The sequence below is a fragment of the Salvelinus namaycush genome, chromosome 16 (genome assembly GCF_016432855.1).
Source record: "Salvelinus namaycush isolate Seneca chromosome 16, SaNama_1.0, whole genome shotgun sequence".
NCBI classification, from domain to species: Eukaryota; Metazoa; Chordata; class Actinopteri; order Salmoniformes; family Salmonidae; genus Salvelinus; species Salvelinus namaycush.
In genome coordinates, this window is record NC_052322.1 from 19,318,038 (window position 1) to 19,345,431 (window position 27,394).

A 27,394-nucleotide genomic window follows, 5' to 3' on the forward strand; every position below is an offset into this window, starting at 1 on the left:
GACATGACGTCACAATACGAAGACAAATTACATTGAAACAACATTGATTCAACACATGTTCCCAGTGGGAATGGCAGAGCCATCTCGTAACACTAACACTCAGGGAAAGCAAACCAATAACAGGTGAGAGATCCTTCAATATTCCAAACTTTTGTCTCCAGAAGAAAAAGAAAGCCAAACAGAGTTACACTACTTTGTCTGACAAATTATTTCCTCTAGATCCCGAGAAGTGCTACCCCAAGTCTATGCAATACAACAGAAATCCAATCAACAGCTACAGGAACTCCATCTACACGTGCTTTTCCACAGTTCATGCATATATTATGACGAAATGGTGACTTGTTTTACATCGTTTGACTGGTCAACAATAGGGGTGGGAACAATAGATGGGATTCTTCAATTAAGTGTTTGCGGTCATTCAACAAGAGAGCACAGCAGCTGCTAGGCCCTACTGTCTGCAGTGCACTATTAGTTTTCATGCAAATGTTTTCACTTGAAGTACTGCATCAAACAGCCTAGCTAGATGTAAAATGGCACGGCTAAGACCGACAAGAACGTCAAATTAGAATAATTCGGACCATTGTGAGGAAGTGTTATGGCTGTTGTTGCTACGGTGGCTCAAGAGGGACAAACAGTAATACTGCCGCTTTTTTCTCATTTTTGAAGCGATGGTCTTTAGGAAGGATGTGAGCACAGACGTTCACTTCGCCTAGCCAAGTTCTGCGAGGAGCAAACCGAACCTGAGGACGCCTTAGTATACCATCTTCAGCATTGTAGGTGTATTAAGGCAGGGGTTCAGAAACTTTTTCCAATCGGGGCCCCCCTTCCAGAATTGGGGAACATCGCGCACCCCCCTCGCGCCACATCTTAAACAACCTTACTTCCTCCAGTATGGCAATTTCAATTACAATTCTTACAAACCAAATCCAAAATGCTGGAATGTAGAGCGAAATGTACAACTTTAAGCTTGTCCATATAATTGTGGGGAGAGCAGTTATTTATAAAATGAGAGGTGATAGGCGAGCTTTTCACCATTTTTCCCCTTACAGTTAACTTGACCTACGGATCTGTAAAATACAGTCACATTGAAATGGACTGTGCAGATTAAGACAAAGGACACTAATGTATTGCAAACAATCTTTTAATAGTAAAGGAAAAGTGTGCCTTTCTGTGTATTGGGGGGGTGGGGTGCTTCTATTGGAATGAATGGGGAGGGCCGTGTATACAAGAGGCGCTTGTATTGGAATGGATGGGGAGGGCAGATGTCTTTGGTCCATACCGGGTGGTAGGTGAATTAATTGGAGGGAGACAAGCGAAGGCACTTAAGTTTACAGTTGTCATAGGTAAACCATATGCTCAATATGTATATAACATACAAAATGCACCATGTGAGTACAACTAAATTATAGCTACATATATACAGTAAAGATTCAGGAAAGAAAAAATGTAAAAGATACAATGTTACTCAACCTAGAATAGATTATCCCATTGTAAAACAATCATATTTTTTATTATTATTTATAAGCAGAGTAAGAAAAAAAGGCAGCAACTCGAACAAGACAATATGATCTCTTTGGCGATAACCTATCCAGATAGTTTGGAATGCTGTGAATGTGACTTTACATACATTTGGTAAAAGAGCGATTGAGACAGGCATCATTCATTCCCTATGCAGAATCAGTTCAGCTATTAAAATCAAACCTCAACATGCCCAGCACCAAAAGGTAACAACTAGCAGTGTTGTGGAGATAGAATGCTCTGTACTGTAATGCATGCATCTCCACTACTGTGCATTATGATTACTGAGACTATATTTACAGTGCAGATCTGAGATGAGGAGAGATTTGCTGAAGGCTGGAAGATCTTGGTGTTGGCTACCAAGCCTTACCTGCTCAAGCACAGTTGCTGATACATGCCAAGTGATCTGCCCTACTGTATACTCTGCACTTCCACAGAATACTTTATAAACCAATGAACAAACCAGAACCACATAATCTTTACATTGATGTGCAATATAACAAAACCCAAATTAAGTTATTTTTCTCATGACCAAACTACACTCCTATAAGAAGACTTAAGTACCTGGGGGGAGGGGGAGGGGCAGTTAGTCTAAGTTTCTCTCAATTATTCTACTCATCAGTATTACCCTTTGGTACACAGAGGAAACAGCTAGTTTGTATGATCTTATACACATGCCTTGCAGCTTGACATAAGACCACTCTGCTTTCGCTTAAATGGTAAGCCATACCAAGCCCCATTTCAAAAGAACTTTCAGGCCTCTGTAAAGCAAAGTCCCAAAAGCAACATTATGCTACCAGGCAGTGTACAAGGGGCAACAATGAGGTATTTCTCCAGATTTTGTTCAGTTATTGTAGACATTACAAAGAATCTTAAATCCTGGCATTACCATTTACCAATTTGTCCCAACTCAGCAGCCATAAAACATGTTCAAAATAAGACCGAAACAGCATAGACAAATTTGATCCAATTTTTTTTCTTCTCTAGGAAACAATTAAGAGGAAAGGGAATGCATGAAAAAGGACAAAGTTCCTACAGCTCACTTTTCAGTAATGTAAAAGATCAGAAGAGTGTGCGCTTAACAGTGTTCGTGATGCGAGCATCTTTGCATTTCTAGAAAGGCAAAGGAAGTTGCAATGTGATACGAGCATGTCAAGTGTATGCTCTTTATGGTCCTGTCTGACACACACTAAACATAAGGAAAGAATGAGAAGACCAAATAACAGCAGAATAGATGTACTAACAAAAGGAAGTCCTAATTCAGACCATAAGTGAAGGGGAGTGTAGGTTCCTTTCTCATACCTGAGATTTGAGAAGTCCCACATAATAAAGGATGTATGTAATAAAAAAAAAGGAGCCCTCTCCTTGGATTATACAATAACAATAGGGAGGACAGATAAACTATCCACAAAAAAAAAATGAATTTACATGTGAGGGAGGGAATAAACTGCTATCAGACAACAACCGACGTGATTACCTCTGGTTCACCTGCTAGTTCTGATTAACAACATATTCATCATACATTTCAATGAGTACATATTATTTACAGGAGCAACCAGTATATATGGAAAGCTCTAAAATAATAATATACAATTACGTAGTGTTGATTCTATGCCATTGATGACAATCTCCCATACATACTTGTGAAACCATAGTAAGGGTGTCATGTATCGTCTAAAATAAGGAACTGAAATGGTTTGATAGACTGCAAAAAACTTGCAACCTAAAGCAAAATAAAAATTTGATGCGCGAGAACAAAAACTAAAATAAATCATAACAGATCGAATAAAAATGCAAAAAAATGCATATAAACGCATCACCAGATAATATTTGCTATTTCAGAGGCCAGTGTTAAATCACAGACTCACATAAGGGGACCTGGGTAGCTGCTATATCAACAGGCATGAGAAAATAGGTCTTAATAGCTCATTCTAAAGTATGGAGAAAGTGGCAGAACATGGGTAGCTAATTTTCAAGTTAGGAGGATGAATGGTTGCCTATGGGTGGCACTACAGCTCAATTGACAAAAATATGTAAACTTGTATTCTATTCTTCATTGAGAGGAGTTAGTGGGGTGGAAGGGGCAGGGTATTGAGGGTGGAATGCCAGGGTTAGTAGGGGGTTTGACAAATGGGCCAGGTAGTTCCGGTGTCAGGGGCAGTGTGTCCGCGGAGGCCTTTGGGGCAGACCGTTATGAGAAGGGTGGTCTTGACGGTAAGAAGAAGATGGACCGGAGTTGGAAGGGGGTCTTGTGGAGTTGGAGGATTGTGTGGCAGTAGGATGGCTGGGGCCATCGCCTTGGCCCTGGTAGCCCTGGGAACGGTAGCCTCCACGATTGGGGTTCCTGTCACGATAGGAGCCGCCATTATACCGCTGCCCACCGGAGTGGTACCCCGGACCCGCCGTGTAACGCCTGTTGCCTAGGAAAGTCTGAAAGTTCAAAATCAAAGTTAAATCAAATAAAACAATCATATGTTGATAATTATTACTCCTAAGGAGACAACATTAATGAGAACTTAGTTGCATGTTTATGGTTGCTTTGTGAGCTAACCGTTTTGTTTGGCTGGGTAGGGCGTCCTTCGTAGCTGGAGGGAGGTGGGGCTTCTAGGGAGCCTGGGCCTGTGATGGAGGAGGAGGTGGAGCTACAGCGGGAGCGGCTGGAGTAACCTGTCTGAGGGTGGTACACTGAACAGGGAGGGTGACACGAGGGCAGGTGTTACCATAGAGATACATAAACTCAGCAAAAAAGAAACATCCCTTTTTCAGGACCCTGTCTTTCAAAGATAATTTGTAAAAATCCAAATAACTTCACAGATCTTCATTGTAAAGGGTTTAAACACTGTTTCCCATGCTTGTTCAATGAACCATAAAAACAATGAATGAACATGCACCTGTGGAACGGTCATTAAGACACTAACAGCTTACAGACGGTAGGCAATAAAGGTCACAGCTATGAAAACTTAGGACACTAAAGAGGCCTTTCTACAGAGTGAAAAACACCAAAAGAAAGATGCCCAGGGTCCCTGCTCATCTGCGTGAACGTGCCTTAGGCATGCTGCAAGGGAGGCATGCTGCAAGGGAGGCATGAGGACTGCAGATGTGGCCAGGGTAATAAATTGCAATGTCCATACTGTGAGACACCTAAGACAGCGCTATAGGGAGACAGGACGGACAGCTGATCGTCCTCGCAGTGGCAGGCAACGCATACATCCGAACGTCACACCTGCGGGACAGGTACAGGATGGTAACAACTGCCCGAGATACACCAGGAACGCACAATCCCTCCATCAGTGTTCAGACTGTCCGCAATAGGCTGAGAGGCTGGACTGAGTGCTTGTAGGCCTGTTGTAAGGCAGGTCCTCACCAGACGTCACCGGCAACAATGTCGCCTACGGGCACAAACCCACCGTCGCTGGACCAGACAGGACTGGCAAAAAGTGCTCTTCACTGACGAGTCGCGGTTTTGTCTCAGAGGTGATGGCCGGATTCGCGTTTATCATCGAAGGAATGAGCATTACACCGAGGCCTGTACTCTGGAGCGGGATCGATTTGGAGGTGGAGGGACCGTCATGGTCTGGGGCGGTGTGTCACAGCATCATCGGACTGAGCTTGTTGTCATTGCAGGCAATCTCAACGCTGTGCGTTACAGGGAAGACATCCTCCTCCTTCATGTGGTACCCTTCCTGCAGGCTCATCCTGACATGACAATGCCACCAGCCATACTGCTCGTTCTGTGCGTGATTTCCTGCAAGACAGGAATGTCGGTGTTCTGCCATGGCCAGCGAAGAGCCAGGATCTCAATCCCATTGAGCACGTCTGGGACCTGTTGGATCAGAGGGTGAGGGCTAGGGCCATTCCCCGCAGAAATGTCCGGGAACTTGCAGGTGCCTTGGTGGAAGAGTGGGGTAACATCTCACAGCAAGAACTGGCACATCTGGTGCAGTCTGTGAGGAGATGCAATGCAGTACTTTATGCAGCTGGTGGCCACACCAGATACTGACTGTTACTTTTGATTTTGACCCCCCTTTATTCAGGGACACATTATTCCATTTCTGTTAGTCACATGTCTGTGGAACTTGTTCAGTTTATGTCTCAGTTGTTGAATGTTCATACAAATTTTTACACATGTTAAGTTTGCTGAAAATAAACGCAGTTGACAGTGAGAGGACGTTTCTTTTTTTGCTGAGTTTATTATACAAATATGTGTTCTATTTAATTCTGTGGGTGTTACTACCAAGGATATGGATATACTGCCCTTCAAATAGCAATGCAATACTGTACTAACATAATGAGTTTCTGTGAGAGGAAAGACAACTAGAGAAGAACAAAGGACTGTACCTGATCCAAATCCTGTGATGCTCATTTTCAGTGGTTCTAGCTCGAAAGTGAACTTCACAGCTTTTCCCAGGTCTTCATCAAATTTACGCTCACTCACAAAGTGCTGCAAAAAAAATTTGAGAAAACATATCATCGCTGACCAGGGATTTCATACTTGTCTTAGGTCAGATCATGGCTCAATTCCCACACCACACAGTTTCTGAGCTGGTTGCACAATTGTCTTGACTATATAGTGTAAGTGTTATTACGGTAGTCAACTTACCTTTATGTCAGCACGCAGCTCACTCAGTTGGTCCTCAGACATGGATGCCGATTGGTCAGTCAGCCTGCGGAGCTCCTCTGCTCTCTTTTGACGGCCATCCAAAATGGCCACTGAAACAGATACACATTATTAGTTGACCACTCACCCCATATTCAGAGGCCTTCAGTTGTACAGAGAGAAATCCACACAGAGGCAATACCATACTGAAACTTGGGACTAGCCATGTCCTCAATATTATAAGGTAAAGGGTAGGCCTATTAGTTGACTGGTTTCTACAAAATAGATCAGATACAACACTGCAGCCATAAATAACTCCAGGCTTTTCCTGGTGTTGACCATTGTCAGGACAGAGGGGGGGGGGGGATAAACACATGCAAAACATGACCAGAGGAAGAGCACCTTGTGTATCAGTTGCCAAGGAGATTCAAATGACAGAAAGTACTTTTTTCATGAGGGGAAAAAGGGAAGAAAGCAAGTCTCATCCATTAACAGTAACACACATCTAAACGAGGGGAGATTAGGGCAGAAACTGGTACATTTCAAGGAATGTTGGGTTTTTGTAATGTCAAAGAACTGCTCTAGTGTTCCCTCTTCTTCCCTCAATTCCCCACACACCTCGACTCAAAGACAGCATTTAGTCTGCCATGACACCTGACACTATTCACTTTTTCCAGCCTCAGAACACACAACACTGTGCATTGGGAAGAAGGAAAGAATGAGGGCAGAATGGCCCACTTGTGGAAATATGCAGTCTTGCTCTGTCATGTTTCACTACATAGAAGATTATGGTGTGTCTAACATCTAAAATAACCCTGAGGAAATACATTTAAGACCGTTAGTCTATTTGGAATACCTTAACTGTAGAGCTGACCCCATTTAGTTGTTTGTTTGGTCGATAGGTTGCTGGTCGACAGATTTCTTTAGTCAAGCAGTCACAATTTTGTTTTTTATGGTTCACAAGACACCTGTCTGATTCGAGCCTATTTCAGTGGACTAATCCATTGCGGAGGCCACAGGGATGGAGAATAGGGAATGTTTTTCGCAAACAACTTAGGAATTTGGGTAACAGAACTTTCCAGTCAAACAAGAAAGAACCTAAATGGCTGTAATGATGTGGCAGCTTCAGCACAATAAACACTTGCTGTGCCGTGGTGCCTTTTCAATGCAGTAGGGAGGAGAGCGAGACAATGCCCACCACTCACACAGTCACTCGCTGTCATAAACTTTTAACAGTCACAGTGTGTCTTAATTATTTAATCAAACAGTGTGCATAAAGCATCAGACAAGCTCAGTGCATATGTATTCAAACACATAGGGTGTGTGTCTATATATGGAAAAATAAGTTTAAACAGCAGGACGACTCTGGGACAAAGGCTCTCAGAAAAAAATGTAAACATAGTAAGAATAGAAATAAAGTATAATATACATTGAAGTCCAAATGCTAATTAAAAAGGTGTTGTACTCACTGGCCTCTGCTTTGACTTTGTCCATCTCTGTCAACAGAGTAACCTCTCTGTCCATCAGGCTGAGAGAGCGGGGGAGGGGAAGAGATATGAAATTACGTTCTTTACTAAGATAGAAATCTAAATAATCATGATCCCTCTAAGATAGTCTCTGTACTTTGATTTGGGCTACACTCACCATTTCTATACTACAATAACACTAGTTAGACTATAGCAATAGACTACATGTTACACTGAAATAGATATTGGTGGTAGTTGTAGAGCAGAGTTGAGAGCAATGCACTTGGAGCTTTAGCCTGCCTGGTAACATCAGGTGATAAATTAGTGAATAGGCCAATAAAAAGAAATACAAACATCTCTTCCATTAACAGTTAGTTTAAAATATTCCCCTCCCTCCCAGACAGTCCTAGCAAAATGATTGCTTATGAAATTGCTCTTGGCTAAGAAGCTATGTTTCTTTTTTACCATTTTAATTTAAAACAAATCACAGTAAAGTACTTAGTTGTTACCCAAAAATGATTTCCTATTGGGTTAAGGCAGGCTGCATTGGACCTTAAAATCAAGGCTCCTAAATTGCTTATATAAACATTCTGCTTAACATAAGGGAATTTGTGCTGTTATATCCCACCATAAGTTCATATTCCAAATAAACTACAACTTTACAAACTAATGTAGTGGAGGTAATGATGGTAGATGTACCAGCTCTGGAGCTCAGCAAATGTTTGCTTCATGGTCTTGATAGAGGAGTCCATCTCATCCTTGACCACCACTCTGTAGCGAGTGAGCGACACTGTGCATCTCTGCAGGTCCTTCACAGAGCGGTCAATGTTGGGCGCTGAGAGACAAAGAACAGGGTTAGACTAGACATCACCTATTGTCTTAGAAAAACAAAGGCATTACCATTTTTGTTTTAAAGAAATTTGTCACTAACCAATCTTCTTGGCTCCAAACGATCCCTGTTGGTTCTCGTCAGTGGTGAGCACAGAGGAAGTGGATGGCTGGGAGTTAGTACTGGAACGGAACTTGTTGCCACGGGGAGGCTGGTGATTCCTCCCTCCTTGAGCATGGTGAGGGGTGGGGCTTGGGCCACTACAAAGAGAGTCTGCTTCCGCACCTGTTAGGACAAAGATGTTTTCTGATCTGTAGGGGTTGGTTTCAACTACATGGAGGATTATCAAAAGTCTTATATTGTCGCAACAATCCAAAGGTCATCTGATGGATAAAATAAAGCCACTGAGAACACTCCATTACAATACCTGTAATGTCCGACGTGGCAGGTTCAGAATCCAACTCAGCTGCGTCCAAGGAGGCAGAATCCAACTGCTCACTCAGAGAGTCTAGCGAGTCTCCGTCCAACACGGAGCCATTGGCATGGAACCCATTCACAGCTTCCTTACTCTCAGTCTCAGAGGGCGGCATGGTCTCGGCTGGAGCAGGCTCCTCTGCCAGAGGCTCTGGCTGGGGCTTGGGCTTCTTTTTCTTCTTGGGCTGGATGTTGAATAATCAAAGTTGGATTTTAACCACTAGAATATAAACTTAAACAGCTTTTGAAGTTCATTAATAATTCACATATAGCAATGGTTGAGCAGGTTGTAGGTCCTCATGACACAGATGCCATATTTTCAGCTAGAGCTTCTGACATCAAAGCCAAATAGGTGAAAAAAAGAATAAAACAAAAAACATTTCCTTTGACTAGCATTTAGAGTTTAAAGTTAATTGCTTTTAAAGTTAGCGTTTATCCCTCAAAATCTGGATGGGCTGCCACTGGAAGAATATCTTTGGCACTTGTTTTAAAAAGTGCCGTCTCAATCACATGAGGGATAGGCCGTGCTTCAAAATGTCATGACGCATGATACCAAATTTCATTCATACTCATGTTGCCCTTGCATATAGAATGCAATACCCTGCAGTATAGGACAACAAACAAGTTTACCTTCTTTTTACCAGTTACATTCCACTCCTTCAAGATTTCCACAGCACTACCTGAGAGGAAAACATCAGGTAATAAGAGTGACAAGTTGTACTTAATGTACGCAGTTTGAACCAGTGTATTCTTAAATTAGAAATCAAAAAGGTATTTTCCATTCATTTGACTACGGTGTCTGTTCTATATCACAACAAGAATTATCACTATGGCATTTCCATACCTTCTAGGAAAGCCTGGACGGCCTTATCGACACAGTTCTCAAAGTGCTGCAAGACCAGAACTATCTCATTGTTGCTTTTGTTGGGAACAACGGCCCTGACAGCACTAATCTGTGAAGAGAACAAATAAGAGAACGATCTGGCAAATTAAGAAAGGTTTAGCATAGTGATACATATCCTAAGGCCATGGGCCTTCTCACCCAATAAAACCTACTAGCTAAAGAGGAATAGTACTTAATGTATTCAAATCAATTGGAATGTTATGCCTAGAGAGAAATAATTTGCAGTTCTTACCTTCTCCTTCATTCTCTCAAAAGTCCCTCCCTGGGACATAACCATTTTCAAGTTTGTGTCGAACACCATACCAGAGGTATCTGGGGGAAAAAGGGAGAAAGGGTTGATTTGGAATTTCTCATTGTTTTCTGCTGGACCCAGGTCTATTTGCAAAACAATTGTAAATGGATAGGCACATCATTTGCTAAACAAAACTCTCCCCATACCTAGTCATTCCTGGACATTCAAAGTTAGGCCTATTTGTATTGAAAGTAAACCATGACAGAGAACACAGGGATTATCATAAATCATGTGGAACAGACAGAGGTGATTTACATGAAAAACCTATTAGGACCAAGATATTTCCTTTATGGGCAAATGTGACAAGATGCTTGATGATCTCTCAAGTAAAATATGTACACGTTTAACAACTGTTTCAAGTTGCTTGAGGCCTAAAGATTTTACAACACTTCGAATGGCTTTATATATGCTAGGACCAAAAAGAACAGGCCCTAGAGCCATGAGATTAAACTCAAGAAATATTGGCATCTGGACTGGCCATGAAGGACCCGAGATCTGCATTGAATTTGAACCGGTTATAACTGATGTACAGTTGTAGAAACAGAATGAGTCAGCAAAGCAGGAGTTTATGCATCAGATGGATAAGAATACAGCCCCAAACAAAGTAAGCTCAATGAGATGAGAAACAGCTGGGTTGCTGTGACCCAAATACATGTGGCATGACCAAAGAATGCCAGAGGACAGTTTAACAATGACAATGGACTCAACAGAAGATGTTGTGCTCTGCAAGTCAAAGACAGTCCTAATGGAGAGCTTCATTTCAGAAATAGCTTAACTTTATTCCGGAGAAAAGCTGGGACCCTATCCCATCCAAAGTGGACTGCACAGATGTGAGTTCATACTGTCAATCTCTCTCAGCTATCGCCAGCTATTGTTTTTTAAAGGATCCATTCTAACTCAAGAGATCTGGTAGACACTTGATGAAGTTGCATGTCAAGTGCTGCTCCTTCAGCCTAGTGCCAGCTATGTTTTGAGAATCAACTCTAAACATTTAAAATGCACTCACACTAGTTATTGCATTTTCAATACTAGTTCATCTGCTTTTAAAAACATGGCAGAGACGAATGGTAGCACACATACCCTTCTGGCTGTTTTTCTTCGCCATGTTGCAGCACCACTAGTCCAAAAGGTACAGTAAGTAGGTCCCAACTGATCCCAGTGTATAGCGTCCCAGTTTATAGCTCAAGTCAAAAACAAATCAATAAAATAATGCACTTTTCCATATATTCAGTTTGAACTTGTTTCCTAAGTCAAGACTTCAGCGCTTCCTTTGTAGAAATGTTCCTCCTTGATTTTTCCCTCTCAGACAGGAAGCCAACAAAGGCTCACAAATCTGGCAGTAGGAGGGGTTGGAGTAGGCAGGGTCAGATCAGGCCTCCACCACTTAGGCTTGGATTCAACTTTTCTTCTCCGTTCTCCACAAAGTTGAGCCAACTCTGAAAAAAGGAGACAGGGAAATAAGGTTACTGTCTAGGGTGGATGTAATAAGCACACAGGATTAAAAACAGAGTTTCATGAGACGATCCAATGGAACAAACTAGTAGTTCGTAATGAATCTTGACCCATCAACTGCACAAAAAGGAAAATCATAACATTTAGCATATTCAGACAGAAGAATTATTACATTGGTGCCGGAATTACACTGAGTCAGACTTTATACTTAAATGCACCCCCCAAAAAGTATGCCAAAAAATACATGATACAACTCTATGCACAAGGACTACTATGTTTACTGGAAGAAGTGTGCAGATGCTAAATTTGGTTACAGAATTATGGTCAAATCTCCCTCATTTATGCAACCAAAATCATACATATCTGCTCCGAATTAAGATTCAAAGATATCTGCAGAAAGAATGCGGTGTCGGGCTATGACAGGACACCTTGAGTTTAAAAATAGATATATTTTAGTCGTTGAACGACAGTTGGTGAAGTGACTTTACATCATGGGTTCCTGATATGCACTATACAGAAATGTATAGGCTAATTATGGATCTGAATATCACTCTCTTCAAGGTGATGCATCCTGAATAGGTACAAAGGCAGAAATATGCAGTTGCTCTCTTTAGCATATTTGGGTATTATTCTACACACTGGCTATTATTGTAATGAGCTCCGCCCCCAAACAAGAGCAGAACAAATATTTACCAATCATAGACGTCTATGCTTCACAAGTTTGGACATCACAGAGTACTGTACAGCAGAGTTCAGTAGATATGTTCAGTATAGTACAATAATATGGCTGGGAATTGCCATTGACTTCAATACTTTGGTGCCGATACAATATGTATTGAGATTCGAGATGTATTGAGATTCGATACTGTGATTTTATTGTGATTCGACGTTCCAAACATATTGCTCACCATATGTCTGCTGCAGAGGGACAACAGAAGCCATGAGAAAAGTTTTGATCAGTCATGGAAATAAAAAGTGCTGAAAACAATATTGGGCTCCAACTTAAAGACAGAGCAAGCTATGAAGGAGAAATACTGGAGTTTTTGTGCAGGACCTGCAGGTATAGAAAATTAGTTCAAAAATAAAATTGCCATAGTCAAAATTATATGTCAAAATTATATATCAAAAAGAATATCCCGATATGTAACTGTATTGACCCCCCCAATCACTACATTATACTGTACTATAGTGTGCTCTACTGTACAAGATATTCCAAACTTGTGAAATGTCTGATTGGTTTAGATTTGGTCCGGCCAGGGCAGACTGACCAAATTTTAACTACTTTTCAACGTTCATGGACATCCGGTGTTGGTGGACGAGGATGCTCGTTTCAGTAAATGGAAAGAGGGTCTGCGAAATGACTTAAATGTATGTGACAGTAGGTGTAAGTAAGAGCCGGCAGAGGTGGCATTAACTGGAGACCGAGCGGTAGAGCGAAAGGTTGTCCAAACTGTTTTCACAGTATTACTTTGACCAAAAATATATACATGAGCAGAACATAACAGTATAGCAGTGGAAAGGAGGACAGTAGCAGGTGACCCAACTGTTGCTTGTGACTATGATTTCCCATTGAGTTTTAATTGCTTAATAATTCATAAACAAACTTGATCAGTAAAAACAAACTAATTGGTAGGTTTACCTTTACTTGTTACTTCAGTGAACATTCATTAGCCTCCCTCACGAGGCAGAGAAATTAAAAAATATCTTAAAGATGTGGGTTTTTGGCCTCCCGGGTGGCGCAGTGGTCTAGGGCACTGCATCGCAGTGCTAACTGCGCCACCAGAGTCTCTGGGTTCGCGCCCAGGCTCTGTCGCAGCCGGCCGCGACCGGGAGGTCCGTGGGGCGACGCACAATTGGGCTAGCGTCGTCCGGGTTAGGGAGGGTTTGGCCGGTAGGGATATCCTTGTCTCATCGCGCTCCAGCGACTCCTGTGGCGGGCCGGGAGCAGTGCGCGCTAACCAAGGGGGCCAGGTGCACGGTGTTTCCTCCGACACATTGGTGCGGCTGGCTTCCGGGTTGGAGGCGCGCTGTGTTAAAGAAGCAGTGCGGCTTGGTTGGGTTGTGCTTCGGAGGACGCATGGCTTTCGACCTTCGTCTCTCCCGAGCCCGTACGGGAGTTGTAGCGATGAGACAAGATAGTAATTACTAGCGATTGGATACCACGAAAATTGGGGAGAAAAGGGGATAAAATGTATTTAAAAAAAAAAAAAAAAAAAAAAAAAAGATGTGGGTTTTTTGGTAACAAAATTACAGACATGGTAATGTTTCTTAAACCCTTTGCCTTGACAGCTTTGCACACTCGGCATTCTCTCAACCAGCTTCACCTGGAATGCATTTCCAGCAGTCTTGAAGGAGTTCCCACATATGCTGAGCACATTTTGGCTGCTTTTCCTTCACTCCGCAGTCCGACTCATCCCAAACCATCTCAATTTGGTTGAGATAGGGGATTGTGTAGGCCAGGTCATCTGATGCAGCACTCCATCACTTTCCTTCTTGGTCAAATAGCCCTTACACAGCCTGGAGGTATGTTGGGTCATTGTCCTGTTGAAAAACAAATGATATTCCCACTAAACCCAAACCAGATGGGATGGCGTATCGCTGCAGAATGCTGTGGTAGCCATGCTGGTTAAGTGTGCCTTGAAATCAAAATAAATCACTGACAGTGTCACCAGCAAAGCAGCCCAACACATAACACCTCCATGCTTTACGGTGGGACATAAACATGCGGAGATCATCCGTTCACCCACACGGCGGTTGGAACCAAAAATCTCAAATTTAGACTCCAGACAAAAAGGACAAATTTTCACCCGTCTAATGTCCATTGCTTGTGTTTCTCGACCCAAGCAAGTCTCTTCTTATTGGTGTCCTTTAGTTCTGGTTTCTTTGCAGCAATTTGACCATGAAGGCCTGATTCACGCAGTCTCCTCTGAACAATTGATGTTGAGATGTATCTGTTACTTGAACTCTGAAGCATTTATTTGGGCTGCAATTTCTGAGGCTGGTAACTAATGAACTCATCTTCTGCAGCAGAGGTAACTCTGGGTCTTCAGTCCTGTGGCTGTCCTCGTGAGAGCCAGCTTCATCATAGCGCTTGATGGTTTGAGACTTTTTTGGTTACTACATGATTCCATGTGTTATTTCATAGTTTTGATGTCGTCACTATTATTCTACAATGTAGAAAATAGTACAAATAAAGAAAAACCGTGGAATGAGTAGGTGTTCTAAAACTCTTGACTGGTAGGGTATATGCCTTAATTTCTGAAAGACTCTTGGCTTTCATCTGATATGCTCCTATAAACGTCACGTTAGTGCTCAAGGATCTGTATAGATGGAAATGACCTGACGTCAAGCCTATAACTAGGCGATTCTAGGGAAAACTTATAGAAATGTATACTACTATGAATGTACATTGTCCTGATTTAAAAAAAATAGTAAAGCACATCCCATCCACCAAAAATATATACACTGCTCAAAAAAATAAAGGGAACACTTAAACAACACAATGTAACTCCAAGTCAATCACACTTCTGTGAAATCAAACTGTCCACTTAGGAAGCAACACTGAATGACAAATTTCACATGCTGTTGTGCAAATGGAATAGACAAAAGGTGGAAATTATAGGCAATTAGCAAGACACCCCCAATAAAGGAGTGATTCTGCAGGTGGTGACCACAGACCACTTCTCAGTTCCCATGCTTCCTGGCTGATGTTTTGGTCACTTTTGAATGCTGGCGGTGCTTTCACTCTAGTGGTAGCATGAGACGGAGTCGACAACCCACACAAGTGGCTCAGGTAGTGCAACTTATCCAGGATGGCACATCAATGCGAGCTGTGGCAAGAAGGTTTACTGTGTCTGTCAGCGTAGTGTCCAGAGCATGGAGGCGCTACCAGGAGACAGGCCAGTACATCAGGAGACGTGGAGGAGGCCGTAGGAGGGCAATAACCCAGCAGCAGGACCGCTACCTCCGCCTTTGTGCAAGGAGGAGCAGGAGGAGCACTGCCAGAGCCCTGCAAAATGACCTCCAGCAGGCCACAAATGTGCATGTGTCTGCTCAAACGGTCAGAATCAGACTCCATGAGGGTGGTATGAGGGCCCGACATCCACAGGTGGGGGTTGTGCTTACAGCCCAACACCGTGCAGGACGTTTGGCATTTGCCAGAGAACACCAAGATTGGCAAATTCGCCACTGGCGCCCTGTGTTCTTCACAGATGAAAGCAGGTTCACACTGAGCACATGTGACAGACGTGACAGAGTCTGGAGACGTTGTGGAGAACGTTCTGCTGCCTGCAACATCCTCCAGCATGACCGGTTTGGCGGTGGGTCAGTCATGGTGTGGGATGGCATTTCTTTGGGGGGCCGCACAGCCCTCCATGTGCTCGCCAGAGTTAGCCTGACTGCCATTAGGTACCGAGATGAGATCCTCAGACCCCTTGTGAGACCATATGCTGGTGCGGTTGGCCCTGGGTCCTCCTAATGCAAGACAATGCTTTACCTCATGTGGCTGGAGTGTGTCAGCAGTTCCTGCAAGAGGAAGGCATTGATGCTATGGACTGGCCCTCCCGTTCCCCAGACCTGAATCCAATTGAGCACATCTGGGACATCATGTCTCGCTCCATCCACCAACGCCACGTTGCACCACAGACTGTCCAGGAGTTGGCGCATGCTTTAGTCCAGGTCTGGGAGGAGATCTCTCAGGAGACCATCCGCCACCTCATCAGGAGCATGCCCAGGCGTTGTAGGGAGGTCATACGGGCACGTGGAGGCCACACACACTACTGAGCCTCATTTTGACTTGTTTTAAGGACATTACATCAAAGTTGGATCAGCCTGTAGTGTGGTTTTACACTTTAATTTTGAGTGTGACTCCAAATCCAGACCTCCATGGGTTGATAAATTTGATTTCCATTGATCATTTTTGTGTGATTTTGTTGTCAGCACATTCAACTATGTAAAGAAAAAAGTATTTAATAAGAATATTTCATTCATTCAGATCTAGGATGTGTTATTTTAGTGTTCCCTTTATTTTTTTGAGCAGTGTATATATATCCTTTGTGCATAAGTCATAAAACGTGATAACAAAGTAATCAATAAATTACTGTCTGGCACAACATCCTATACAATCTGCATTCAATATTGTAATTGGCAGCAGCATATTTTCAGTTTGGTTCAAATGCATGGAGAAGAAACCTTTAAATCATGATTTAGTTTAGACCTAATTCCTTTGGGTGAATTAAACCTGACCTAGACATCCAAGACAAACCAGGAGTGGCTTCGGGGACAAGCCTCTGAATGTCCTTGAGCGGCCCTGCCAGAGCCCGGACTTGAACCCAATCTAACATCTCTGAAGAAACCTGAAAATAGCTGTGCAGCGACACTCCCCATCCAACCTGACAGAGCTTGAGAGAATCTGCAGAGAGGAATGGGAGAAACTCCCCAAATACAGGTGTGCCAAGCTTGTAGCGTCATATCCAAGAAGGCTCGAGGCTGTAATCACTGCCAATGGTACTTCAAAGTACTGAGTAAATGGTCTGAATACTTATGTAAATGTGATATTGCCAATTTTTTTCTAAAAACCTATTTTTGCTTTGTCATTATGGGGTAGTGTGTGTAGATTAAAGGGGGAAAAAATTGAGAAAGTGAAGGGGTCTGAATACTGACGCCAGCTTGTGCACAACAATGTTTCAAGTCAGTCAAGACATTGATGCATTGTGTTTATCAAGAGGGATGGTGCTTGAATACGTTCTGCCCATGCACAAGGCAGTGTTCCTAGGCCGTCATTGAAAATAAGAATTTGTTCTTGACTGACTTGCTTAGTTAAATAAAGGTTAAAAAAAATACAAATAAAATTTCAACTGTTTTAGTGTTTCTCTTTTCTTCTTTTTCATTGTTGGGAAGGGCCTGTAAGTAAGCATTTCACTGTTAGTCTACACCTGTATACGAAGCATGAGACATAAAATTGTATTTGATCCTTGAACACCACCCTCAGTAAACTGTGGAGTCATTTATAGGCCAGCTGTTTCCCCACTTAGGTTTCTCTTTCTGACCCAGCAATCATGGAAAGGGAAACTTACTGTGCAAACCCACACCCTTTTCATTATCCCTTTACGTCACACTTACTGCATGGCATGCAACCACACCTTTGAACACATCAAATATATGCACTGTCAACAAGTGACGCCAGCATGTGCACAACAATGTTTCAAGTCAGTCAAGACATCGATGCATTGTGTTTATCAAGAGGGATGGTGCTTGATTCCCCAAGTAGGTTACACATAATGTGTTGACTTAGGCAAAACACTGAAGAGGATCACGCAATATAAAATATATAAATTTACCTATATTCTAAAAACTGAATTTGAGATGAGCAAATTGGAGGAAACTGAAATAAGAAGTCCGTTTGAAGCGTGAAGCGAATTGACACGGGTCATCATAACTCAAGATATTGGTAACCCACTGTCTTGTGAGGTGAACAGCACTGTTCAATCAGTCATTATCTTACAGACAATTCATCCTGCAGGGCCTAGATTCAGAAAACTCACAGAACCTCAGATAAAAAGTGTAGCTGTGTTGATCCAAGTTGTTAGGACCTCAGAGACAGATTATACCACCTGAAAAACTCAACACCAGGCTGTGTGTTCCATAATGGATAAATACATTGGGAAATTATTTTGCTTAGAATCTGGACCACTTTGTAGTTTGTGTAATCAAAGGACATGACACACTGATCCAACCAACCAAACTACTTTGCAGTGCTGCCAACTCACGCATTAGGCATGTGAGACACACATTTAACCCTCTTCACACAAGCCACACCTTTCATTTGTCACGCATTAAAAAAAAGTGTGTGAGTGAGTATATATATATATACACACACTGCTCAAAAAAATAAAGGGAACACTTAAACAACACAATGTAACTCCAAGTCAATCACACTTCTGTGAAATCAAACTGTCCACTTAGGAAGCAACACTGATTGACAATACATTTCACATGCTGTTGTGCAAATGGAATAGACAAAAGGTGGAAATTATAGGCAATTAGCAAGACACCCCCAATAAAGGAGTGATTCTGCAGGTGGTGACCACAGACCACTTCTCAGTTCCTATGCTTCCTGGCTGATGTTTTGGTCACTTTTGAATGCTGGCGGTGCTCTCACTCTAGTGGTAGCATGAGACGGAGTCTACAACCCACACAAGTGGCTCAGGTAGTGCAACTCATCCAGGATGGCACATCAATGCGAGGTGTGGCAAGAAGGTTTGCTGTGTCTGTCAGCGTAGTGTCCAGAGCATGGAGGCGCTACCAGGAGACAGGCCAGTACATCAGGAGACGTGGAGGAGGCCGTAGGATGGCAACAACCCAGCAGCAGGACCGCTACCTCCGCCTTTGTGCAAGGCGGAGCACTGCCAGAGCCCTGCAAAATGACCTATATACACATATACACACTGGCCCATAGCACTCAAGTCTGCAGCCATGAAATGCTTTGAAAGACTAGTCATGGCTCACATCCACACCATTATCCCAGAAACCCTAGACCCACTCCAATTTGCATACCGCCCCAACAGATCCACAGATGACGCAATCTCTATTGCACTCCACACTGCCCTTTCACACCTGGACAAAAGGAACACCCATGTGAGAATGCTATTCATTGACTACAGCTCAGCGTTCAACCCCAGTGCCCTCAAAGCTCATCACTAAGCTAAGGACCCTGGGACTAAACACCCCCCTCTGCAACTGGATCCTGGACTTCCTGACGGGCGCCAACAGGTGGTAAGGGTAGGTAACAACACATCCGCCATACTGATCAACACGGGCTCCCCTCAGAGGTGCGTGCTTAGTCCCCTCCTGTACTCCCTGCTCACTCATGACTGCACGGCCAAGCACGACTCCAACACCATCATTAAGTTTGCTGATATCACAACAGTGGTAGGCCTGATCACCGACAACGATGAGACAGCCTAAAGGGAGGTCAGAAACCTGACCGTGTGGTCCAAGGACAACAAACTCTCCCTCAATATGATCAAGACAAAGGAGATGATTGTGGATTGTCGACGGTGCTGTAGTGGAGCAGGTTGAGAGCTTCAAGTTCCTTGGCGTCCACATCACCAACAAACTAACATGGTCCAAGCACACCAAGACAGTCGTGAAAAGGGCACGACAAAGCCTATTCCCCCTCAGGAGACCGAAAAGATTTGTCATGGGTCCTCAGATTCTCAAACGGTTTTACAGCTGCACCACCGAGAGCATCCTGACGTGTTGCATCACTGCCTGGTATGGCAAATGCTTGGCCTCCGACCGCAAGGCACTACAGAGGGTAGTGCGTACGGCCCAGTACATCACCGGGGCCAATCTTCCTGCCATCCAGGACCTCTATACCAGGCGGTGTCAGAGGAAGGCCCTAACATTTTTCAAAGACTCCAGCCACCCTAGTCATAGACTGTTCTCTCTGCTACTGCACGGCAAGCAGTACCAGAGAGCCAAGCCTAGGTCCAAGAGGCTTCTAAACAGCTTCTACCCCAAGCCATGTTATTTACTGTTGCTCTTTAACTATTTATTATTATCTCTTACATTTATTTTACATTTTTTAAATGTATTTTCTTAACTGCATTGTTGGTTAAGGGCTTGTAAGTAAGCATTTCACTATAAAGTCTACACCGGTTGTATTCGGCGCATGTGACAAAATTTGATTTGATATATGCACCAATTGAATTTGCCCAGATCCATAGGCTACATTAAATCGACTCGTTTGGTCATTGGCAATTTAGTTCTAGGTTCATTAGGCTTTAACAACAAAAAGGCAGCATCCAGAGTGAATTTAGGTAGAGTTACCTGATTTGTCCATAACAGATTGTGAACCCAAATGTGTAACTTATTCTACTGGGTGGGACAATACATTGAAAGATCATTTGGGTTGGGTGTAGGGGCATATTTAGGCTATATCATGCAGTCTTCAGGATATGTTATTATCAGTTAAATGTATTTTGTCTTTCACAATAGCTTATGTAGCCTAAGTCAATAGAAGAATTCCCCTATACAATGGGCTAAAATATAGACGAATTAGTGTGCTTCCCTCAGCAAGAACACTACCATTATTCCCACTACTTTGATTATTTAACTTCTTAGCAATTTTGATGGTTATTTGAACTCTGATATGCCAGTGTCTCCAAAAATAAATGTACTTTTTTTTTTTTTTTTTTTTTAAATAACAAAAGTTAAATTAGAGGCTATGCATTTTTGTAAGCATTTATGGACAGAATATAGGTTAAGTCATAAAATGAGAATAGGCTATATTGAAATGCCTCTTGCCTCCAATATCCGGTTTTGAGGTTTTAGCTGATAGACAGAAACCACAGGCATAAATGCAAAAGATCTTGCCTATGTAGATGGCAAGGTTCTGCAAATCAGCCTCAACCACCTGAAATCAAAATAATATCAATATTTTCTTTAATGTGGTGTAATTCTGTAGAAATCACTGTCACATATTCAAACCTTTAGTATTTAGGAAACATAGACCAGGAGTGGGTGGCCAACCATCTTGGAGCAACAGGTAACTGCCAAAATAAAAGGAAACACTTGAGTAAATGAGGGATACAAAGTATATTGCAAGGTGCTTCCACACAGGTGTGATTCCTGAGCTAATAAAGCAATTAACATCCCACCATGCTTAGAGGCAATTATAAAAATGCCCAGTTCCCCATTATTTTGACTACCATGGCTCGAAGAGATCTCACTGACTTTAAAAGATGGGTCCTCAAAGGACCATAGGGGGTTTAAAAGGTGTGTGTGTCTCAGTAACCAGATTTCAACCCAATTGAACACTTATTGGAGATTCTGGAGCGGCGCTCAAGAGAGCGTTTTCCAACACCAGCAACAAAGCACAGATTGATGGAATTTCTCGTAGAAGAATGGTGTCGCATCCCTCCAATAGAGTTCCAGACACTTGTAGAATCTATGCCAAGGCGCATTGAAGCTGTTCTGGCGGCTCATGGTCAAACGACCAATTAAGACACTATACTGGCGTTTCCTTTATTTTGGCAGTTACCTGTACCTCTAAGCTGGATTTTCTACAGTCCTATTTTAAAAAGTGATAGTTCACCTAAATGAATTACATATTGGTTTCTTATAGACAAGGAGAGACTGCAATCCATTCTATGGTTAGCCACCAACCATTAATATGATATGTTAAGTCCCCTATATGGGGGACTGAGCGGTTCTGGACAGGTTCCGACTGACATCTGTTTGCTCTCCCCTTTCACTCTCTTATCGGAGCTGACTTTAAATGTCTGGTTTCACACCCCACAATTCATGAAAAAATGTCATAGAAATGAAACAAAACCACTTTTTCTTGGTCACAGACGGAAGAAATCCCTGTGCTTAAAGCTGAAGTTGTAACAAGTCTGCATATATTTGAATTGCATGTGTGCTCGGCTCAGTGGACACTGAGGAGAAAATTCTCTGTCGGCAATTATATGAAATGGTGACAATACAATATCGGCACTAGGTATGATCATATTTATTTCACAGTTAGAAGAAATTTTACATTAAGTAGTTTATAATTTGACTGTGACGATCTTGGAATTTCAGGTGTTGGTGATTGGCATGCCATATGTAGGAGTCATCGAGGTGGGGCCGACCGGGGGGTGCATTCCATGCGTCATCACATTTGCAGAGTTATGTAAGATATCTGACTATTCCTAATGTGATTAGTACATTGGATAGTCATAATTTAAGCTAATAATATAACTCAATCACTGTTCGCAAAAAATACTTAAATGCAGCATGTGGTGGAGTAGGCCTAGGCTAGAGCAGATATTCCTTTTTCTTTCCTTGCACAGGAAAAAGTAGGACTTTTTTATCATGCAATTCTTTTACACTTGACTGGAGAGATTAACAGAATCGTATTATTCTTTTTTTCAAGGTGGCACTGACCCAATGCTTAAAAACTGAATACGCACGCTCACCGGGGATATGGCCAATGCTCCGCTAGTGCCAACAATACTGTAAGCACAATTAAGTTGAGAATTTTGATATGTCTTTTAGTTTAGTCTTTTCGTTGTCTTCTTTGAAGCAATAGCAATTCCCACGATTGCATTTTGAAATATTGCTATATGCCTGGCTGGGCCTCTCTTCCACTGATATTCTTAACTTAATCATCTATTTGGTAGCCTATTTGCTGCACCCGTTGCCTTCCGACAGGCTATGCAATCGGCATGACCGATTACAAGTTCTCATAACAATTGGTAATCTGCATTTTTGGACGCCGATTACATTGCACTCCACTAGGAGACTGCGTGGTAGGCTGACCACCTGTTACGCAAGTGCAGCAAGTAGCCAAGGTAAGTTGCTAGCTAGCATTAAACTTATCTTATATATATATTTAAAAAAATCAATCTTGACATAATCACTAGTTAACTACACATGGTTGATGATATTACTAGTTTAACTACCTTGTCCTGCATTGCTAATAATCAATGCGGTGCCTGTTAATTTATCATCGAATGACAGCCTACTTCGTCAAACGGGTGATGATTTAACAAGCGCATTCGTGAAAACAAGCACAGTCGTTGCAACAATGCACCTAACCATAAACATCAATGCCTTTCTTAAAATCAATACACAAGTATATTTTTTTAAACCTGCATATTTAGTTAAAAGAAATGCATGTTAGCAGGAAATATTAACTAGGGAAATTGTGTCACTTCTCTTGCTTTCTGTGCAAGCAGAGACAGGGTATAGGCAGTAGTTCGGGCCGCCTGGCTCGTTGCGAACTGTGTTTAGACCATTTCTTCCTAACGAAGACTGGAATTAATTTGCCAGAATTTTACATAATTATGATGTAACATTGAAGGTTGTGCAATGTAACAGCAATATTTAGACTTATGGATGCCTCCCATTCGATAAAATACGGAACGGTTCTGTATTTCACTGAAAGAATAAACGTTTTGATTTCGAAATTATAGTTTCCGGATTTGAACATATTAATGACCCATGGCTCGTATTTCTGTGTGTTTATTATAATTAAGTCTATGATTTGATATTTGATAGCGCAGTCTGAGCGGTGGTAGGCAACAGCAGCCTCGTAAGCATTCATTCAAACAGCACTTTACTGCGTTTGCGAGCAGCTCTTAGCAATGCTTGAAGCACAGCTCTGTTTATGACTTCAAGCCTATCAACTCCCGAGATTAGGCTGGCAATACTAGTGCCTATAAGAACATCCAATAGTCAAAGGTAAATGAAATACAAATGGTAGAGAGAAATAGTCCTATAATTCCATTTAATAACTACAACCTAAAACTTCTTAACTGGGAATATTGAAGACTCATGTTACAAGGAACCACCAGCTTTCATATGTTCTCATGTTCTGAGCAAGGAACTTAAACGTTAGCTTTTTTACATGGCACATATTGCACTTTTACTTTCTTCTCCAACACTGTTTTTGCATTATTTAAACCAAATTGAACATGTTTCATTATTTATTTGAGACTAAATTGATTTATTTATGTATAATATTAAGTTAAAATAAGTGTTCATTCAGTATTGTTGTAATTGTCATTTTTACAAATATATATATATATTTTTTTAAAGGGCTGATTAATTGGTGTCTGCTTTTTTGGTCCTCCAATAGTCAGTATCAGTGTTGAAAAATCCTAATCGGTCGACCTCTAGTTGAGACTGATGTTTTGCGGGTACTATTTAAGGAAGCTGCCAGTTGAGGACTAGTGAGGCCTCTGTTTCTCTAGACACTCTAATGTACTTGTCCTCTTGCTCTGTTGTGCACCGGGGCCTCCCACTCTTTCTATTCTGGTTAGAGACAGTTTGCGCTGTTCTGTGAAGGGAGTAGTACACAGCGTTGTACGAGATCTTCAGTTTCTTGGCAATTTTTCGCATGGAATAGCCTTCATTTGTCAGAAGAAGAATAGATTGGCAAGTTTCATAAGAAATGTATTTGTTTCTGGCCATTTTGAGCCTGTAATCAAACCCACAAATGATGACGCGCAAGATACTCAACTAGTCTAAAGGCCAGTTTTATTGCTTCTTTAATCAGAACAGTTTTCAGCTAAGCTAACATAATTGCAAAAGGGTTTTCTAATGATCAATTAGCATTTTAAAATGATGAACTTGGATTAAGCAACACAACAAGCCATTGGAACACAGGAGTGATGGTTGCTGATAATGGGCCTCTATGTCTATGTAGATATTCCATAAACAAATCTGCCGTTTCCAGTCACTTACAACATTAACAATGTCTACACTGTATTTCTGATCAATGATATGTTATTTTAATAGACAGAAAATGTGCTTTTATTTCAAAAACAAGGAAATGTCTAAGTGACCCCAAACTTTCAACGGTAGTGTATATACACATATATACACGTTTGCTGTTTATTTGAATTTTTAACTTTTGGGATTGTGTGTGTATTGTTTTGTATTGCTAGGTATTTTGTATAATTGCATTGTTGGAGCTAGAAACAAGCATTTCGCTGCACATGCGATAACAATTGCACATTTGTGTACGAGACCAATTAACTTTGGGTGTGTTCATAAATTCAATCTAGAGTGCCGAGTGTGCTCATAGTAAACTCTGGGCGTTCGTAAATTCAGAGCATTGCCATGTCAGAAAGTCCAAACGTTTCGGCGGTTGGAGCGTTCAGAGCGCACACTGCTAGCTACGTCAAGACACAAATGAGAGAACACCTCACTGACCATTTTACTCACCCCAGAAGAGGCAGTTTTCATGTTATCCATATAGTTGGTGACGAATTGTGCTGCTGGCAACAATTTAATTACTTTTTTTTGCCGACGTTTACTGACATACAGCCAGAGCGAATTTATGTGTAATGACAATAAACCATTGGATTTTCTTTTTAATCCCTTCTCAAACAATTGCTAAATCTGTGTGCTTCCACAGCATGGCAACTAACTTCGCTAGTAAACAAATCTGATATATGAGTCGTCTGTCTCTTGTGGGCAATATAACGTTACCACTCAGTAAAGATAAGGCAACATTATTTGGGTAAACTAGCTCTTTAAAATACTTCGAAACCTAATACGTTCGTCTGTGCGAGCTTCTGAAAATACCACCAGTAGCTAACGTTAGCTCGCTACCTGCTTCTAGTTATTAATTAAAAAACAAAAAAATTCTGGCCAATTAAGCTAGGTAGCGAAGTCCCAAACTAGAACTCATTTTGTGCAATGTGTTGGTGACTGTATCTTAGCAACGACAGTCCTGGCTAGCCAAACTTGCCCCATTTTATACTTGGCTAGTTGCTAGCTATATATATTCGCCTAAGTGCATTTATTTATTTAACTAACTAACGTTAACTGGCCGGGTACAATCATAATAATCTACGGAATGTAGCAAACTTAGTGCTAGAGACCACCCAACGCGTTAGCAAGCTAACCTAGCTAGTTAACGTTAACTCTTCTCGCTTTGTTAAAATAACGTGCTAAATCCACAATGAACTGTTCGCAAGGAAGGTAACTAGCAAGCTGTTGGTGTTATTAACGTTACATAACTAACGTTAATATTTCCACAACCCCCTGAGACTGCAGTGTAGTTTATCACTGTATTATTCGTCAACTACGCTAGTTAAATTAATAACGTTAGCTAATTAGCTGCTAGTTCAATTGACAATGCTAGCTAACGTTAGCTAGCTAACGTTCTTGTCTCTCCACAGCAAGCTAGCTAACTGGGTCTGTTTACTAACTTACTAAGATTGCTAGCCATGTATTTAGCTAGCTATATAAAACGTGTATTCTTGAGTGATTCAGCGCTTACCTGGGTGTCTTTCTCCGCAACGTTACCAGTCGTCTATGGTCTCCAATATTTTTGCCCTCAGGCTTAGTCACAAATCTATCCACGTCGTCACTTCCGAACAGACTGAAATCGGTCATGCACGCCACGCATGCCAAAATAACCTTTGGACAACGCGAATGAGTTCATAGAGGCGTGAATTTATGTAAATTGGAATTATTAACACATACTCTTGATCATTTCAAGGGGTAGTCTTGACTGTATTATAACTTTTCTGAGCCATTGATATTCTGAACAAGGACCATGGAGCGCTGTGCAAATTATAGGATTGTAAAAAAGATGTAGGCAGAGGGAGAGCTAGTTATGTGGACTCAATCCTGGCTGCAGTGGTATGTCATATCTATTTGCACGGTGGGTGCCTAATTACCTTTGACCTGGACCACAAATGTCTAACACTAAAATACACAGTGTTACAGGATCTTGACATTGATGTGGAACCTGATATTCTCCAGGCATTGTAAAGATCTGATCATCTGCACAGAGTCTATCTGGAACATACCCAAATACTGGCCACACGTTTTCCTATATATACAGTACCATTCAAAAGTTTGGACACAACTACCCATTCAAGGGTTTTTCTTTATTTTTACTATTTTCTACATTGTAGAATAACAGTGAAGACGTCAAAAATATGAAATAACACATCGCATCATGTAGAAACCAAAAAAGTGTTAAACAAGAAGGAGAGTGATGGAGTGCTGCATCAGATGACCTGGCCTCCACAATCACCCAAACTCAACCCAGATGGTGCCGAAGAACATGGCCGATGTTTTACAGTTGAAGTCGGGAGTTTACATACACTTAGGTTGGAGTCATTAAACTCGTTTTTCAACCACTCCACAAATTTCTTGTTAACAAACTATAGTTTTGGCAAGTCAGTTAGGACATCTACTTTGTGCATGTGTAACAGTATAACTTTAGTACGTCCCCTCGCACCGACCTCGGGCACGAACCAGGGACCTTCTGCACACATCAACAACAGTCACCCACGAAGCATCGTTACCCATCGCTCCACAAAAGCCACAGCCCTTGCAGAGCAAGGGG

At 41.9% G+C, this 27,394-nt stretch overlaps 1 protein-coding gene across 1 annotated transcript; it reads right to left on the bottom strand.

Annotated features, from left to right (window-relative positions):
* Window positions 1–1,123: 1,123 nt before the first annotated feature.
* LOC120061123 (spermatogenesis-associated serine-rich protein 2-like) lies at window positions 1,124–26,426 on the bottom strand. Its single transcript, XM_039010682.1, has 13 exons — window positions 26,315–26,426; window positions 11,161–11,516; window positions 10,021–10,100; window positions 9,729–9,837; window positions 9,515–9,564; window positions 8,838–9,069; window positions 8,513–8,695; window positions 8,281–8,416; window positions 7,585–7,643; window positions 6,119–6,228; window positions 5,857–5,959; window positions 4,070–4,203; window positions 1,124–3,948 (listed from the first exon to the last, which is right to left on the bottom strand). Exons 2-13 carry the CDS (start codon window positions 11,183–11,185, stop codon window positions 3,670–3,672), a joined length of 1,500 nt encoding a protein of 499 aa, XP_038866610.1. The 5' UTR covers window positions 11,186–11,516; window positions 26,315–26,426; the 3' UTR covers window positions 1,124–3,669.
* Window positions 26,427–27,394: the final 968 nt, after the last annotated feature.